Genomic DNA, 16,854 nt, shown 5'->3' with positions numbered 1-16,854 from the left:
AAATTAACAAATAGATCAAAGCAGTGGCTGTGGCGAGAGTCAGGGGTATAGGCGGTTCATATTTTTGGTTGCCAGCTGTCTATTCAGGAAAGGCCTGCCAGAAAAGATCCATCTTAACAGCTTTTTAAAAGCTGTCTAAAGTGGTAATGTGACAGATCTCTTCCAGCAGGCCATTCCATAATCTGGGAGAATTTACCGAAAAGGTCCTCTGGGCAATTGCCGACAATTTAGTTTTCACAGGTTGCAATTAGATCCTCCCAGAGGACCTAAGTGTGTGGGGTGGATTGTATGGAAGGAGGCTGTCCCAAAGGTAGGTTGGACCCAAGCCATTTATGGCTTTAAAAGTGATAACCACCAACACCTTGTACTAATGGGCAGCCAGTGAAGTGATCCTAAAATTGGTGTTATGTGGTCTTCTGGTTTTACCTGAGACCAATCTAGGAAGGAAGTTCTTAAAAGGATTTTCTCTCTTCTTTCACAATGTTTCTATGTGATAAGAGGGGAAATGGGAGAAATAAAAAAAAAAGCAAGAGTGAAGTTGAAGTAAGTAAATACCCAGCCAGGCAGAACAAAAGAGTTATATTTACAGCAAACAAAGAGGAACCGATGGGATACTAGCCTGGCAGGCTGAAGTATGTCCAGTGTGGGAAGGGGATTGGGTTTCCCACCAATGTTATTCAGCTCTAGAACTTTCCAGACAGGGTCTCTGCACAGGTGCAAAAACCCATTTTGTGAGGCAAAGAGATCATGACAAGATGCATGGAATGCCTCATTTTCAACAAGGAAAGGGGGGAAATGGTTTCATGGGTGCCCAGCTCCTTTTACACTTAGGTTTTTTGGGAGGGAGGGCAGTATGCTAGCTGGTGACACCCTAATTCATGTACTGGGTAAAATGAAAGCCCAAATGCCACCCCTGATGTTGCTAAATTCAAATTACCCTCAATGGAGGACTACTAGGACACTCAGGCAGGAGCTGTTTGAGCCCAGGTAGTACCTTGTGGTTGAATGATCCCCACTATAGCCCAGAGAAAACAAACAGTAGATCAAAGCCAGTCATTGGGTTAATGTCTAAGAGTTGTGTGGGTGACATAGCCCAGCTGCTCTGATAGGGGGCCTGAAGATCCACTGGATCAGTAAGCTTTCTGCTGTTGAGCCAATGGAGCTGGAGCAGCCCAAGGAAAGTGCTTGTGTTAAAAGATTAGAGATTTCTCTGTTCTCTGTCAGAGCAAAATCACATACCCTGCTGGCACAACGGTGGGCCATTTAAAACAGCTTGAGGGCAGAGACAGTCACCTTACTTTTCTAAGCAATGATTAGGCTTGACCATCACATTTAGGATTTTATAGCCCCTTTACCTGACTAACTACAATTGGGACTCCCTTCACAGTGTTTATCTCTAAGAAACTCTTATCTTCCAGACAATAGCAGCTTGTACAGAACACCATAGGATTAACTGTTCAACAAATGAGAAACAATCCATAAATTCTTTGCATATTTTATTTTTCATTTTGATTTCCAACTCACACACATCTGGCATATTTTACATCTTTGCAATAAAACATGGTTACAATAGCTTAAGGAATTTATATATCCAAAATATTTCACCATGATCTTGAGATGAAATGAACTTATCTTCCAGATGTTCAATATTCTCCCAATTCTAAGCTACAAACTCAAGATATTGCTTACAGACTGATGATGAATAACTTAATCATTACATTGATTCCCCATGATTTCAGAATCTTATAAATACAAACAACAATGAAGAAGGTATTTTAGTGCTAAAACTTACTAATACAAGGTGGATACCAAATAAGAATCACATCAATAAATAATGATATGTTCCTGGTGCAAAGTGCCAGTACAAAGAATCCATTATCTTGATTTTTCTTTTTTAAATGACTGCAATTGAGTGTAAAGTCTGAGAAAATTACATTCCTGTTACATGCCTCATAGCCCTACCGACACAATATGTACATCTATGACAATACAGTCACCAAATATACAAAGAAGAAACATGAAGTGTATATACCCCTGGGTATGTTACTTGATCTGTAGAATGTGCGGCAAATTATCCTGATAGTCACCGTTACAGTATTGTCAAACATGAAGTGCCTTCAACAGAGAATGTGGCTGAACATGTGATTTTCAGAAGAAAGTAAAAGAACAAACCCAATGAAGCTAGGCTGATTTTAACCAAGCTTTATCTAAGGAACTGAAGAGAAAAATCTTAATTGCTCTCTTCCTCCAATGTACAGTATGCCAAATGTGATGAATCTAGAAGTCTAGCACTCTCGCTTTGGCGGAAGTCATTAAGCACTGTAGCATGGCACCTCTTCTGTGCTCCCGCCTGTCTTATCGCAGTATTAAATTATTGAGGGAAGATTTTTCTTTTCTTTTTATAATGCATAAATATGGCAAACAATGGCTTCATATCCAAATGCTTCATGTCATGAGCAAAACTCCACTTAGAAGGGGTGGCTTGAGATGGAAAAGTGCAAACCATGTTGCAGTGGCAATGACAAAATTGTGGCTTGCACCCCATTTCAACTCTTGAATACAAGCTGGGCCCCAGTTCAATCTGTGAATGTGGCTGTTTCATCAAGACATCAGGTTTAAAGTACATGCAAGTTGTAACTCCACAATAAAATTAAGAAACTTTTTTTGTTTTTTATACAAGGTTTTACTTTTACAAAAGTATCCCTTTAAAGTTAAGATGTGCATCTGATGTACAAAGTATCAAACGTAGTTTTTTTTCTCCTTTTAATTATTTTTCAGCTTGAAAAGAGGCCGGAAATGGGAAATGTATGCTAGGTTCATGGCCCAAACAATATAACAACCAGACACAAGGGTCCTCAGACTATTCAAAAGTCTCTTGTGACATGTTCTACTACCTTTTCTCAGTAAACAAAGGTATATGAAATAATTACCAAAACATCTCCTAAGTCATTTTAATTTACATGATATAAGCCTGCTTCTGCAGCAGCTGGTGTTCAGTTGTGAAAAAACACACAAAATAAAATGGTTGCTGACTACAATGTACAGCTATTGCTGGGTGTAATGGAATGTACAACGGAGGTCAATGTAGATTTATTTTTCCACCAGAGATTATGCCTTCCCAGTAGCACTTGTGCTCTCAGTTTCACCTTTGTTTTCGGTTCTTCACTCTGGTTCAATATCTATTCTGATGCTCATAATGCCACCGATTAAAATCTATATTAAAAGCTACAATGCTACCAGAAGCCATGCCAGTAATTAGAGTCCTAGAAGAGAAACAAAGACAAAGACTTGTTCATGTGAGAGGTTTTTTTTAAAAAAAAAACAACAACAACAACCATTTATTCTCATATAAATCAAATTCCCAGGCTACCCAACTCTCCTTGTGCCAATTCCAAAAACAGCAGATATTTGAAAACACTGGGATATGGAGGAGATAATCTGCTTAAATATCTGACAGAGTCATGAGGATGTAGATGCATTCCCTTGTAGATGAGAATGATTGAAATTATGGACTTCCACAGGGCAATGGCTGCCTACATTTCTCAACCAGTGTACTGCTCGGTGGGTGAAATCACACAATCAATGAAATATGGTGAATGCTAGTCACCATAAAATAATTACATTTTTTTGTATCCTGACAGTCTTCCAAGGAGTTAAGTGGACAGGGATGAGGAAACACTGGTCTGAGGTCCTGATTCAGTGTTGCACCCTTCCCAGTAGCAGTTTCACATACCCCTTGCCATGGAAAGGGTAGGGGTGTGTGGATCCACATCTATCCGGAATTGCTGTATCAAGGCACGGGGCTGTCCTTAAGGGCTGGTTCTGCCTTCAAGTGGGGACCAGGTAACCATGAGTGTATATCCATATGCACTGAACCAAGCACATAAGGAGCCACGGCGGTGATGATGGAACAACCTAAGATGTATAGGTTTGAGCTGTAGCTCCATTCATTGTTGGCATACAGATTTGTCTGAAAAAGGTTCCCTATCTCTAATAGAGACACATGAATTAATCTTTATACTGCAATATGTCTGTGCATTATAATAACTAGCTCACTTCCAACTAGCCTCAGAATCAAATAGGGACTTGAACTTAGGTGTCCTTGGTCCAAGGTCAAGAACCTGTTCCGGAAATTATAAGCAATAACCCCGACAGTGAGATTACACTTTATGACTCCTTAATGGATTCATTTCTTCCATTTATTCTGTTAGGTCTCTTGGAGTGGATAATGGGAAAGCAGGCTTTTTATGCTACATTTTGTATTTAGGTATAGATAAACAAATATCTGTACTGGTTCAGTTTCTGTTTTTAACTACTGTATAGGTATGAAGGATCCAATCCAAAATACAGCATGATAATTCTTCCCAGATTTGTCAGAACTGAATCACATCAGATTACACATATAGATAAACCCAAAAATCATGGAAAAAAGAGCAGAGTGGCCAACTCATGTCACTCCAAATGATATTGGACTACACCTTCCATCATTCCTCAGAATTTCCACAGCCAGTTAAAGCTGTTGGAAGATTGAGTTCAAAAATCTGTGGAGGACCTTGTTGACTAAGCGTGAACTATGGCATGAGTTACTTTGAAAATATATAATGCACAAACTTACATAGGCTCAATAACCTTCAGTTCAACTTACCTCTGATCATGGGACAGGTCCATTGCTCTAATGCCAGCATCACAGCCTGGGTAAATGTAGAGCTGCTTGAAGTCACAAGCCTGCCATACTTCCACAACCCCATTATCACCACCTGTAACCAGATTCTGCCCATCACTGCTCAGGAGAATAGCCTACAGAAGAGATAAAGGCAGAAACAGTCATAAATAAAGAAGGCATAAATGTGATGAGGAATGCAGTTTTTATGACTGAGGTCTTTCCTTGCTTGACACATTCTGAAATAATAAATATAACAAACTTCGAACGTGTTGAATACATTCTACAAGCAGAAACAAAAAGGTTTCACTTGAAGTTTGCATATATCATTTCTGGTTTTGCCCTGCAACAGTAGGTGCTATCACCAACACTTCAAGAAGGGCAAGGTGCTGGTGATGGCTTTGTCTCTAGGACTTGTATTCATTACTTGGCTTCTAGCTGGAAGAGGACAGATGTCAAGCCATAATAAGTTCTTAAAGCACAGGCACTTAAAAATTTTTTATGTCTAAAACAAATATCCCGGAATCATTTTGGATTCAACTGAGAGTTCTACTCTAACTTGAACTGAAGCCTGTGAAGCTATTTCTGACAATTCTGACTTTTCCAGGTTTGTACTAATTTTCTGCAAAACTAGCACCAGTTATGATGCAAATATATTCCACATAGTTGTAAGAGGAAATGGTTACCCTGGTTGAATCGTTGATTTCCATCTGAGCCAAGAGTTTGCCATTAATGCTGAAATTGCTGAACCTGCCTCGATCATAGTAGATAATACAGTGGCCTTCACTAGACACTGAAATTAGGCGGGGATACAAACAATTTTCGGTTCCTTCAAGTGCTCGCAGCAAATCTCCAGTAATGGTGTGCACCAGGCAAGGTCCTTCTACATATTGCAAAATAACACAGTATATTAAAGAGGTATTCATAATTCAGTTACATCATGGGTAGGATACTGAAATTTCTGAAATCTATGCTGAGTTCACTATAAACTAACAATGGAATCTAAAATCTTCTTAAAGCAATTAGGCATTTACAAGTTTGTATTCTTTGAATCATTACTGAAAGCACAATTTGGAATACATCGGCAAACCTATCTTGAAAAGTTCAGTAACTTCTCTCTGTCTGACCTCCTGAGCAAGGCTATCTGGCTTTCTTTTGCTCCCCCATATGCACCATTGTTATTCAGCCTCCCATCCCTTAAAACATCTTCCTGACACTGAGGTTTCTGAATTGTTGAAAACCAAACTGATTTTCTTCTCTCCTCACACAAGGGCATTCACCAACATCCAATTACTGAATTTACATGTCAGCAGTTGGAAATATTTATAAACATCTGTCACATTGTAGTAACCAAAGGCACTTGAGGACACAGGGTGCAAGTTAACAAACAGGGAAGCTGGTGCCCAATCAAGTCCTGAGAAGAATACAGTGGTACCTCGGGATACGAAATACCCAGGTTACGAAATTTTCGGGATACGAAAAAATCCCATAGGAAAACATTGTTCCGGGTTACGAATGTTTTTTCGGGTTACGAAAAAACTTTTGGTGCTTTTTTCGGCTTTTTCGCACGGAATCGCGGCTTTTCCCCATTAGCGCCTATGGTAATTCGGCTTACGAAGGCTTTTCGGGTTACGAACGGTGCCACGGAACGAATTAATTTCGTAACCCGAGGCACCACTGTATAGAGATTAAAATATCATGGCTGGCATCCTATTCAGTATCTGTGATGTCACCAGCTAGATGTATGTCCTTGTAAATTTTGCTATTCATACTTATAGTCATGACACCATTGCCATGACTGCTAGTGCCCCCAAACCCAATTTAAATTTATTATTATTTATTATTATTAAAGGCCAGGCAGTCACATCAACTGAAGGAGCTCTGCAGCATTGGCAAGTGACATGCTGAAGGATGATGTGGTGAGATTCCTCCCAACAGCTGTCCACTGGCAGGAAGGTTTTGGACACATTGTCCTTCCACACACCATTCACCAGTACTAGAGAAATCCCTCAGCTGCTGCAACTGCTTAGTTATTAAGATTTTTTTTTGTGCGGGTGAGATCAGGAGATAGATTATAACTATATCATTATATCTATGGCCCCGTACAGACAGGCCAAAATAAAGCTGCTTCGGGTCACTTTGAAGGCATGCTGTTTAAATGATGCATGAGTCCTAAGAGTCCGTAAGCCGCACCAAAGCCATGCTCCAGTCCTAAGGATTGGAGCGCAGCTTTGGCGCAGCTTCTGGCCTCTTAAGATGCGTGTGTCATTTAAACAGCATACCTCCGAAGCAGCTTTATTTTGGCCTGTCTGTACAGGCCCTATGTTTCCCATGTGTGACCTCAACCACTGTTGATAGGATAACAAAGATATTTATCTTGAGGCAATGTTCATTGATGAGACCTTTCAAATGTGTAATACCAACAATGATGTCTGACCTTTAGCACCACTTATGACAAGTCCTAGTTCAGCACAAACTGATACACAGACAACTTCATGATCATGGCCAGTCAGAACAGCTCTGGGAGCAGGGTAATCACCTAAAACAAAGAGAAAAGCAAAGAAAAACAATGATGAAATTCTACAAAAAAATTTGGCACAAGAAATTAGATTCAGATAGGTTAGGACATCACAGTCTTGGGAGTGCTCTCTGAAGGATTCTGTCTCCCCATATGTATCTACCTGTACTTGGGTTTTAATATTTGCAGGAGAGGGTTTCCCCCTCCTAATCACTTCAAAGATGCCTGGATGGGATGGATGCAGGAAAAGGCACTTTGAGTAGCAACTGCTATATTATGGAATTGCTTCCCAGGGACATTAGGCTACTTCCCTCTCTTTTGTTCCTCTGCTGGCAGGCCAAGACTTTTTTCATTCAGGCAGGCCTGCAATAACTCACTGGGTTTAAATGGACATGGTTGACTTGTTCTAATTTATTTATTAAGGAGGTATTTTGAAAGGTTTTAATGACTACTTTAAATTAATGTACAATTTCGTATTTATAATCTTTTTCTGTTTTTTAAATTTTATTCAATAACATGTAAACTACCTTGGGGCAACCAGTGCGGCATAATGGTTTGAGCGTTGGACTACAATTCTGGAGACTGGGGTTTGATTCCTAGCTTGGCCATGAAACCCATTGGACGACCTTGCGCAAGTCACACTCTCTCAGCCTCAAGGGAAGGCAATGGCAAACATTCTCTGAAAAAATCTTTTCAAGAAAACTTCATGATAAGTTCACCTCAGGGTTACCATAAGTTGAAAAGGATTTGAAGGCACACAACAACAACAACAACAACAACACATTGCTTTGCCTCCTAACCATGGGGAAAAGGCATATATAAGTTTTAAAAAGTAAACATGTGTGTACTTTTATCTTTTAAAAAAATCCCTGCTTCAACATTGCTTGATTCACTTCTGCTTTGCTTGACTAAAAATTCACAATGTCCATTACTATTTTTTTCAGAAGCAATATCAAAATAGCGATTGCAAAAACAGTTCTGAAGTACCTCCTGAGGGACATATCCCTCTGTTGTTTATTTGCTCTCTAAAATAATCACAAAATTGGGAAACAACAACATGTTACTTCCTATCCCAAGCCTGGCACAGACATTATATTCTTTGCCCATGTGAGTTGTTAAGACCATACCCAAGTCCTCACTTGCATCAGCAAGCAATGTGATTACAGGAGCAAACAACTGTTTTATTCTGTGTATAGTCAACAGCAGCTTCTGTACACTTCCAGCCTAGAATACTGCTTCATGAGTTTGATGGTGGTCAGTAATTGTAGTTCTTTGGCTCACATATTATGTTTGTTCATGAAGCACATGAACATACTGCTTGAACTTATTGTTGTTGCTGTGTGCCTTCAAATGATTTCCAATTTATGGCCACCCTAAGGTGAATGTGCATCCCTTGGAACTGAAACAGACAGGCCAAATGATGTGGCTTCAGGTTGCTGTGGAGGCATGGCATTCAAATGCCACCTCCCAAGCGGCCTGAAGCAAACAGGAGATGAGATAATCCAGCTTCTTGCAGTGTAGGTTGGCTCCTGAGGCTGCGGCTCACTTTGGGAGTGGGCTGTGTGGTTACCGTGGTCCTGACCCTCTTGCAACCAGAGTGGACTTGGGCCGCTCTTTCACATCGATCTGCCCCGGCCCTATAACCTCTTCTTGAACATGGCCACATAGCCCGAAAAACCCACAAAAAACTATGGATGCCGGCCATGAAAGCCTTTGACTTCTTTATGGAGAGTTTTTATATTAAACCAAAGTTGTTCAAATGAAACAGACAAAAAAACTTATTATTAACGGGAGGGGAGTGGGAGAGGAGAAAATAGGGAATTTAGCACTACCTTTAAGATTAACTGATTTACTTTTGCATCAGCTTTTATGGATTTCAACACACTTCTTCCAATGCACTGGTGAAATTAGTGTGAGACTACACATCTATTATCAGTTATATAGTTGTGATCGGATCAAAAGGTAATAGGATACAGAAAGATAAAATTTATGATATTGGTCATAAACCTTCAGACAGTTCTGTATGATGATTCAGGGCTGCCAGGATAATCTGTAATTCTCTATCAGGGTATCTGAAAAAGTAGCTGAGACATCTTCTCCCCCTTTTAATGCTGCCACAGACTAACATGGATACCTCTTTGAAAATTAATTTCAGACATGTTATATATTAACAACTGTTGCATGGTGGATATCCACCCAGAATGGTTTCCCAAAGTTTGTTGAAAGCATCTCAGAAAACATGATCTGATCTTCTAAAGCAGTGTGACAGAATACCATGTAATCATTTGAATTGCAGGTTGACATTTAACCAAATTATTCATAGTTTACAAGGGAACATTAAAAAGCACTGGTGCCTAATCCATCCTATACTATATTGTCAGAAGAGTTTATTCAAAAGAATAAGACACATTAGAGGCATGTTGGTGAGGAGTGAATTTAACAAACACACTCATCACCAAATATTCATCCAATGGATATACTGTATTGTTCACCTAGGGCACTGGACCATCTGCATTATGTCTGTTGTAGATACACTTTAAAAATGACAAGAATTGTGGATCACTTTAAGCACTAAAGGTACATGTTGCACCATATGTAATAACAATGTGGTCATTTATCCTATGCAAAGGCTGAACAATCCATGAGGGAATAAAAAAAACCAAACCTGTCTTTAAAAACAGAAAGAATAACATCTTTTTAATATAAAGGCCCCATACAGACAGGCCAAAATAAAGCTGCTTCGGGTCACTTTGGAGGTATGCTGTTTACATGATGCATGCGTCCTAAGAGTCTGGAAGCTGCACCAAAGCTGTGCAACACTCCTTAGGACTGGACTGTGGCTTTGGTGTGGCTTCTGGACTCATAGGACGCATGCATTATTTAAACAGCATACCTCCAAAGTGACCCGAAGCAGCTTTATTTTGGCCTGTCTGTATGGGGCCAAAGAATCACAAAGATGGTTTTAGTAACTCAGGGTTTTATTTTTTTTGGGGGGGGGGGGGGGGTGACACTTTCCAATAGCATCTAACACTTTCCAAGCGTCTAACGTGTGAATACAGAATCTTGTGAAAAGAAAAATAGAATGAATTTTAAAATTAAGAAGGGCTCAACAAAGTAGAATTTTTTTCCAATCTTTGAAAAGATGATACAGAGTTTTCAAGGACCCCTTCCTGCTTTCAATTCAATTGAGCAGACATAGAAATATCACTGAGTACTATTAACATGCTCCAGAAGCATTTGGCTAGTCAAAATATAATTTACAGCTTTCTATCCAGACACTTTTTAGTTGTCAAAAAGTTTTATTGGAAACTGTTTTATTGGAAATTTCTGCAGACTGCTAACTTTCGGTAGCTGGGTACAGATTACATTTATAGGTATAATTATTTCAATTGTTATGTACATTATGGTTATATACATGCAAATAAATACTATGCACATAAATAAATAATTAAATATTTGCTTCAACATGTTTATAGGTATAAATTATAAAAACAAAACAATTACAAAAACAAAAACAAAAACAATGAATAATATCACAAACATTATCATCCAAACAAGTAAAGATGATGCCAACTGTTAAAATATTAAAATACTGAAATGTTAAGTATCGGCAAAAAAGGGTTAAAAATATTATCAAGTAATGGATGCTTGCCAGAAAAGGCAGGTCTTAGTGTGTTCCTGTCCTCTAATTGCTACTAATGAGGTTGCCTGGTGGATCTCTCTTGGGAAGCATTCCACAGGTAGGGGTCATTATTGCAGAGGCACTTCCTCTTGGATATGCTTTAACCTCTCTGCTCTTTTTTCTTGCTGATGCTTTACCACAAAAACATGTTGGCAGTTTTCCAAGATACAATTTAAAGGAATATTTTGAAGGCAAATCATTAAAACCTTTGGATAATATTTTGCTCAGGCTGTTCCTTCTAGGTCCAGTGTACTAAACTATGATTCTATAGCAATTTGTAAATCAAAATAACTTTGCTGGGCTTTCCCTGGGTTCTCCAAAACTTTGCAATGAAGGCTCCATATAATGTGGGCTAATTTAATCAGGGACTTTGGAATACAGAGGATCCAGTTACTGTGCAGGATGAAACGTAGCATCCTTTCAGAATCTGAATCAGTTTTGGCTTTATATTGTTGTCATGTACCTTCAAATCATTTCCAACTTATGGTGACCTTGAGGCGAATCTATCACGGGATTTTCTTGGGGGGGGGGGAAGTCTGCCTCTGCCTTCCTCTGAGGGTAGAGTGTGTGACTTTCCATGGCTGAGCAGGGATTTGAGCACTGGTTTCCAGTGTTATAGTCCAATGCTCAAACCACAACTGACACTCTAACAGTATACTAGTATGTACCATAGGTAAAAACTGTTCATGTTAATGCTCCATGCATGAGAACTATATGACAGTCAAGCTATGAATAAATCTGAGATTATGCTTATTCTCTTTTACTTTGGACCAAACAAGATGTGGCACTAATTGTATCATTTATTTATTATGTATTTAAAATCTAACTTTATCAACTTTTACAACTGCCATCTTCACAAGACAGTTCATTATAGAAAACACCCACTATCTAGGAATTAAGAAATGTTATTTCTATTTTACTGTTACTACTTATCTCACTTACACTATTTTCTGATTTATTTTAGTGTGTGCATATACACACACACTGAAGTAATATAGATAGATAGATAGATAGAGATATAGATAGATAGATGATAGATATTAGATAGATAGATAGATAGATAGATAGATAGATAGATAGATAGATAGATAGATAGAGAAAACATCCATTATCAATTCAATTTCAATATTAAAAATTGTAAAATCAAAGTCAATCCTAAATAACAATTGGCTGTTTCCACTAATTAATGTGCAAAGTAAATCCTGCAACAGTGTGCCTACACTACCTTTTCAGTGGTATATGAAGTGTTTGTCTCTAAAAAAGTCTCATTTGAATGAATTGCTAAGTAATTGTAGGGTTGGAAAGAATTTTTAAAAAAATTCAAAATGTTGTTCAAAAATATGTTTTTCAAGTGTTGCAAAACCATGACAAGGAAAATGGACTGATGAGAATTTTGCAGTTCAAAACTAATTCTATGCAAAATACGTATGTAGTTGTTTTGCCCAGAAAATAGCATTTCTTGTGCAAGATATGTTCCTATTATTTCCTATGATATTATTTCCGGAAAAGAAAAACTGCTTTCTGCACAGAAAATGCTGCAATTGGAGACATAGTCTGTGAAAAATTCACATGTGGGTGATTTATGTAGAAAACAGGTTTTTTTAAACAAAACAGAAAACAGCCTTTTTTGCACAGGAAATAATGGCTAGAATCATGTTGGAAAACTTCAAATACATAACTTATAGTTACATATTGGCAACTGCTACATATTCATGACCCTATGCATCTCCTAGTCTAGGGACAATTTAGGGACCATGAAAGTCCACTAAACCCCACTTACTGGAAAGCAGTCACTACAATTGACAGGAGTTTGTTCCTTTGTCAATTGGGAAGCAGCTACCTGATGTTCCCCTTGTATGTGCAATCTCCAGTGTATGGTGATTTGTGACAGGGATCCATTTTCTTTCTGCAGCACCATGCCTGCTCACAGATGAGGCTGGAAACATTAGACAGCCACTTTTCAATTCTCAGGGGGATGGATCCCTGTTGATGCCAGTGGCTGCTTACCGGTAAGTGGGGTTTGGGGAGAAGAGTTCATGCCAGAATTCACTATGTAATAACATAATTATGGTGCTATGTAGTATGCAATGGTCTTACGGGATGATTGTGTACGTTTCTATGCAGAAATATGATCTCTTGCACAGAAAATACTATTTCCTGTGCAGAAAATTCTGTTTCCTATGCAAAACAATCAAGTGTGAATTTTGCCCAGAATTAATCTTGAATTGTGATCAGACTTCAAACACCACATAGTTTCTTTCTCACAGTGTGAAGAAAATTGCTAAAATTACTCATTGCTTCCTTTGAAAAGAAACATAGTGAAGATTTACAACCCTAATGTATGGCTGTACTTTGAAAAAATATCATCTGTACAGTAGGACTTTTTAAAAATTGATTCTTTATTGATAAAACTAACATGTCACAATCTAATCCAATCATACGTAGACATATATACATATAAAACACACAAAGGAGACATTAACCCCTATACATAAATAAACATCCAAGTGACGTCATACACAGAGATAAAAAAGAGAACTTTCTGAACTTTGTTATGACCTCCTTTTTTCCTTATATTATTTATGTCCAAATGTCACTTATCATATAATTTCCTTTTATCCTTGCTATCTAACAGCAGTAATAAAGTAGATTCCATGTACCTTCGCATAATAAATCTTATTATTTAAATCTACTAAAGTTTTAGTTTACTTTTTATTCCCAAGTATTGTGTTATTAATAGCAATGTTACAGCCTTATATATTTTATCTCTTTCTTTTCTTTTTCTAGGAAGTTTATCAGCGGTTCCTAATCCTTCTTGCATTCATCTCAAGAATTTCCTTTCAGTAAACAGGTAAATTTGTCAATTTCTATATAATCTATTAGTTTATCTAACCATTCCTTGGTGTCTGGAAGTTCTCTTTTCTTCCATTTACTAGCGAATAAAATACAGGCTGCAGCAGTAATATAATATATAAGTTTCTCATATTTTCTAATATTTCATTTGTATTCATACTTAACAAATAGAACAAATTAAAACAAATTTTAATTTACATTTTAAAATACCCACCACCAGTCCATGAATCGCTTTCCAATATTTTTTCACCTCTTTACCACTCCACCACATGTGGTGAAATGTCTCAACATTTTCCAGGCATTTCCAGCATTTGTCGCTTATTCCTTTATGCATCTTAGCTAACCTTAGTGGCATTAGGTACCACCTGTTCTGCATATTGTAAAAGTTATCTTTTAGGTCATAGTTAAATGTGTTATGCCATGTTTTTCCCCACTGTTCAAGTTGTATACTGTGATTGACATCTTGGGACCATTTCACCATACATCCTTTAATAATTTCTTGTTCTTGATCCCATGTTATTCTATGATTCTAACTGTGATATTTTATGCATATTTTTAGGACTTAAGATCTTTTTGAATTCTTGTTCACCTCCTCCAATATCAGTGGTCTTACAATCTTTAATAAATCTTTCTTTTAATTTCCTGTAGAGGAACCATCTACAATTGTGGCTTTTCTCTACTAATTCCTCCTGAGTCTTTATTCTCAGATTATTGGTCTTCTCATCTATTATAGTCAGGTTTTGGTATGTCAGCCATTATTTAGCCTTTCATTGTTGTGAAATGCTTCATTTGGTGAAGCCCGTTTTGGCATGTTCCGACATATCCTTGGTTTATGCTTTAGCCAAACTCAAAACAAGATGCCTCATAATAAATTTTCAAATTTGGTAAAGCCAATCCTCCTCTTTTTATTGTGTCAAACATGACTTTCATTTTGACCCTTGGTCCCCCCCCCCCAATGAATTTGGACAAATCTCTATGCCATGCTTTAAAGGGTATCTCATTTGTGATGATTGGTATGTTCTGGAACAGAAACATTAACTTTAGCAAAATATTCATCTTAATGGTAGACATCTTTCCTAACCATGAAAGTTGCAGTTTATTCCACTTTACCATTTCTTTCTTTATCTCCTGCTATGTTTTAGAGTAGTTATTTTTGAATAGATCTACGTTTTAGTTGTTATTGTTATTCAACTTAATTGATTTAACAATTTTTATATTTGATTTTGCTCCTAGTTCCACTTTTTCTTTTCTGTCCAGATTCATTGTCAGCATTGATGTTTTTCCTTTATTTCTGTGCAAGCCTGAGACTGAGCCAAAGTGTTCGAATTTAGTTAATATGTGTTCTAAGTTTTCCACTGGATTTGATAAGGTAATCAGGAGATCATCCATAAATGCTCTCACTTTGTGTTTCATTCCTTTTATCTTGATACCTTGTATACTGTTATTGTTCCTAATGTCAGTCATTAATGTTTCCTATGCAACAAAAAATAGTAAAGGAGAAGGTGGGTTCCCCGCCTCATTCATTTTTGAATGAAGATAGTTTTGGAGTTTTCACCATTTATCATAATTTTTGCAAATTGCTTTTGGTAAATTGCACCAATCCATGTCTGGAATCTATCCCTTATCTCAGGCGGGGTATAAACCACAAGAAAGAGGCATGTTCCCGGTACCCCTCTTTTCTCCACAGGAGCGCCGCAGCAACCAAATTGTGCAGCGCCCCTGCAGAGCAAAAAAGGAGTGCCAGGAAATGGCTCCTTTTTTGTAGCACACTTCTGTGCCCCAAAGCGCCAGCGATGCCGTGGTGACATTGCAACTGCGCCGCCCCGTTTGGAGGTGGCGCAGCTGCGATGTCACCAGTATGTGTTGCATCTGGTGGGCGCACCCCATCGTCACGTGTGAGGGCTGCCAGGCGTGTGGATGCTCTGCCCATCAGGCAGCCCTTGCACATGACAAGGGCGCCTCAAAAGCCCATCTGTTCCGGGCCTCAGTTTTCTTTAGTGTTTCTTGAAGGAATGACCAACTGACCAACTGAAAGGTGATACATTAAAATTTTAATGTAACAAAACTGTTGTATACTTAATCCCATCTGTACAGTAGGATTAATTATACAACAGTTTTGGTACATTCTGAATTTTGAATAAATATATGTTTTGTTATTTGTTACATCTACCAGATTAAAATTTTAAATTTAAAAATAAATAACTGCATCTTTTCTGTGGAGAAAAAGAGCCATATACATGTAGGGGAAAAAAAGAAGAAGAGTAGTTTATGGTCAGATATGTGATGGTACTGTCTGGATTAATAGAGAAAGGATAAGAAATTATGTGTAAACGAATGGTATTAGAGAGAGACAGAACTGGGAAAGACTGAGGTATATCTGTTCTATGTCTCCGAACAGGATATATACTCAGTTTGGATATCAAGGGGCCATTTTGCTGATTTACTTCATCCTTTGTAGATTCTACCTGTATTGCAAAGAAAAAGGAAATGGAACTGGGAATACTTTAAAGGCACCAGATTCTGTCTGATTTTGAAAACTAAGCAGGGTCCTGCTTGTATTGTTTTAAATACGGTATTAGGCATCTTGAGAGCCATTACTGGGACAAAGGTAGGGTAAAAATGAATAAAAAAATACTTCTTGGATGGGAGACTGCCAATGAATTCTATTGTAAGCTATATTTCAGAGGAAGGAACTGACAAAACCACTTCTGAGTATTGTCTGCCAAAGAAAACCCTATGAAATTTATGAGGTCGCCATATATCGATAGCCAACTTGAAGGAGTACACACACACACACACACACAGAAAAGGACGATCCAATCCTTTAAAGGTTTTTTGCATTCCAATTCTAGACACAACATCCTCTTGCAGTGGGGCAATCAGTGACTGAAATTTTAAAAAGGCATCTGTGAATGCTAAATGAAACAAAAAACTAGGGATGGAAAACATCCTAGCTTCAAGAGCCATACTAGAAATGTACCAGGAGATGAAGGATCACAGCTAAATTGCATATTTCTAGAAGATGCTAAACTACAGCTGGCAGAGGGTATGAACTTATTCTACCATATTCTTATTTTGAAATTGCAGTTCTCAGATGTGAATTACCTGAGTTAGCCCTTGAAAAACCTTGAGAGTTTTTCT

The 16,854-nt window shown here is 38.0% G+C and overlaps 1 protein-coding gene across 2 annotated transcripts in view; it reads right to left on the bottom strand.

The window, feature by feature from the left end:
* Nucleotides 1-1,479: 1,479 nt before the first annotated feature.
* The window catches only part of LOC121925368 (neurobeachin-like), a 126,805-nt gene continuing 111,430 nt past the window's right edge, over nt 1,480-16,854 (bottom strand). For both annotated transcript variants that reach the window (XM_042457434.1, XM_042457435.1), the window contains exons 14-17: nt 7,098-7,199; nt 5,347-5,543; nt 4,646-4,797; nt 1,480-3,263 (exon numbers count right to left, since the gene is read on the bottom strand). In XM_042457434.1, the coding sequence (XP_042313368.1) occupies nt 3,173-3,263; nt 4,646-4,797; nt 5,347-5,543; nt 7,098-7,199 (542 nt within the window). In that variant the 3' untranslated portion in view covers nt 1,480-3,172. The remainder of the gene's footprint in view (nt 3,264-4,645; nt 4,798-5,346; nt 5,544-7,097; nt 7,200-16,854) is intronic.

Source organism: Sceloporus undulatus, chromosome 3 (assembly GCF_019175285.1).
Source record: "Sceloporus undulatus isolate JIND9_A2432 ecotype Alabama chromosome 3, SceUnd_v1.1, whole genome shotgun sequence".
NCBI classification, from domain to species: domain Eukaryota; kingdom Metazoa; phylum Chordata; class Lepidosauria; order Squamata; family Phrynosomatidae; genus Sceloporus; species Sceloporus undulatus.
This window is presented reverse-complemented; position numbering and strand designations above follow the sequence as displayed.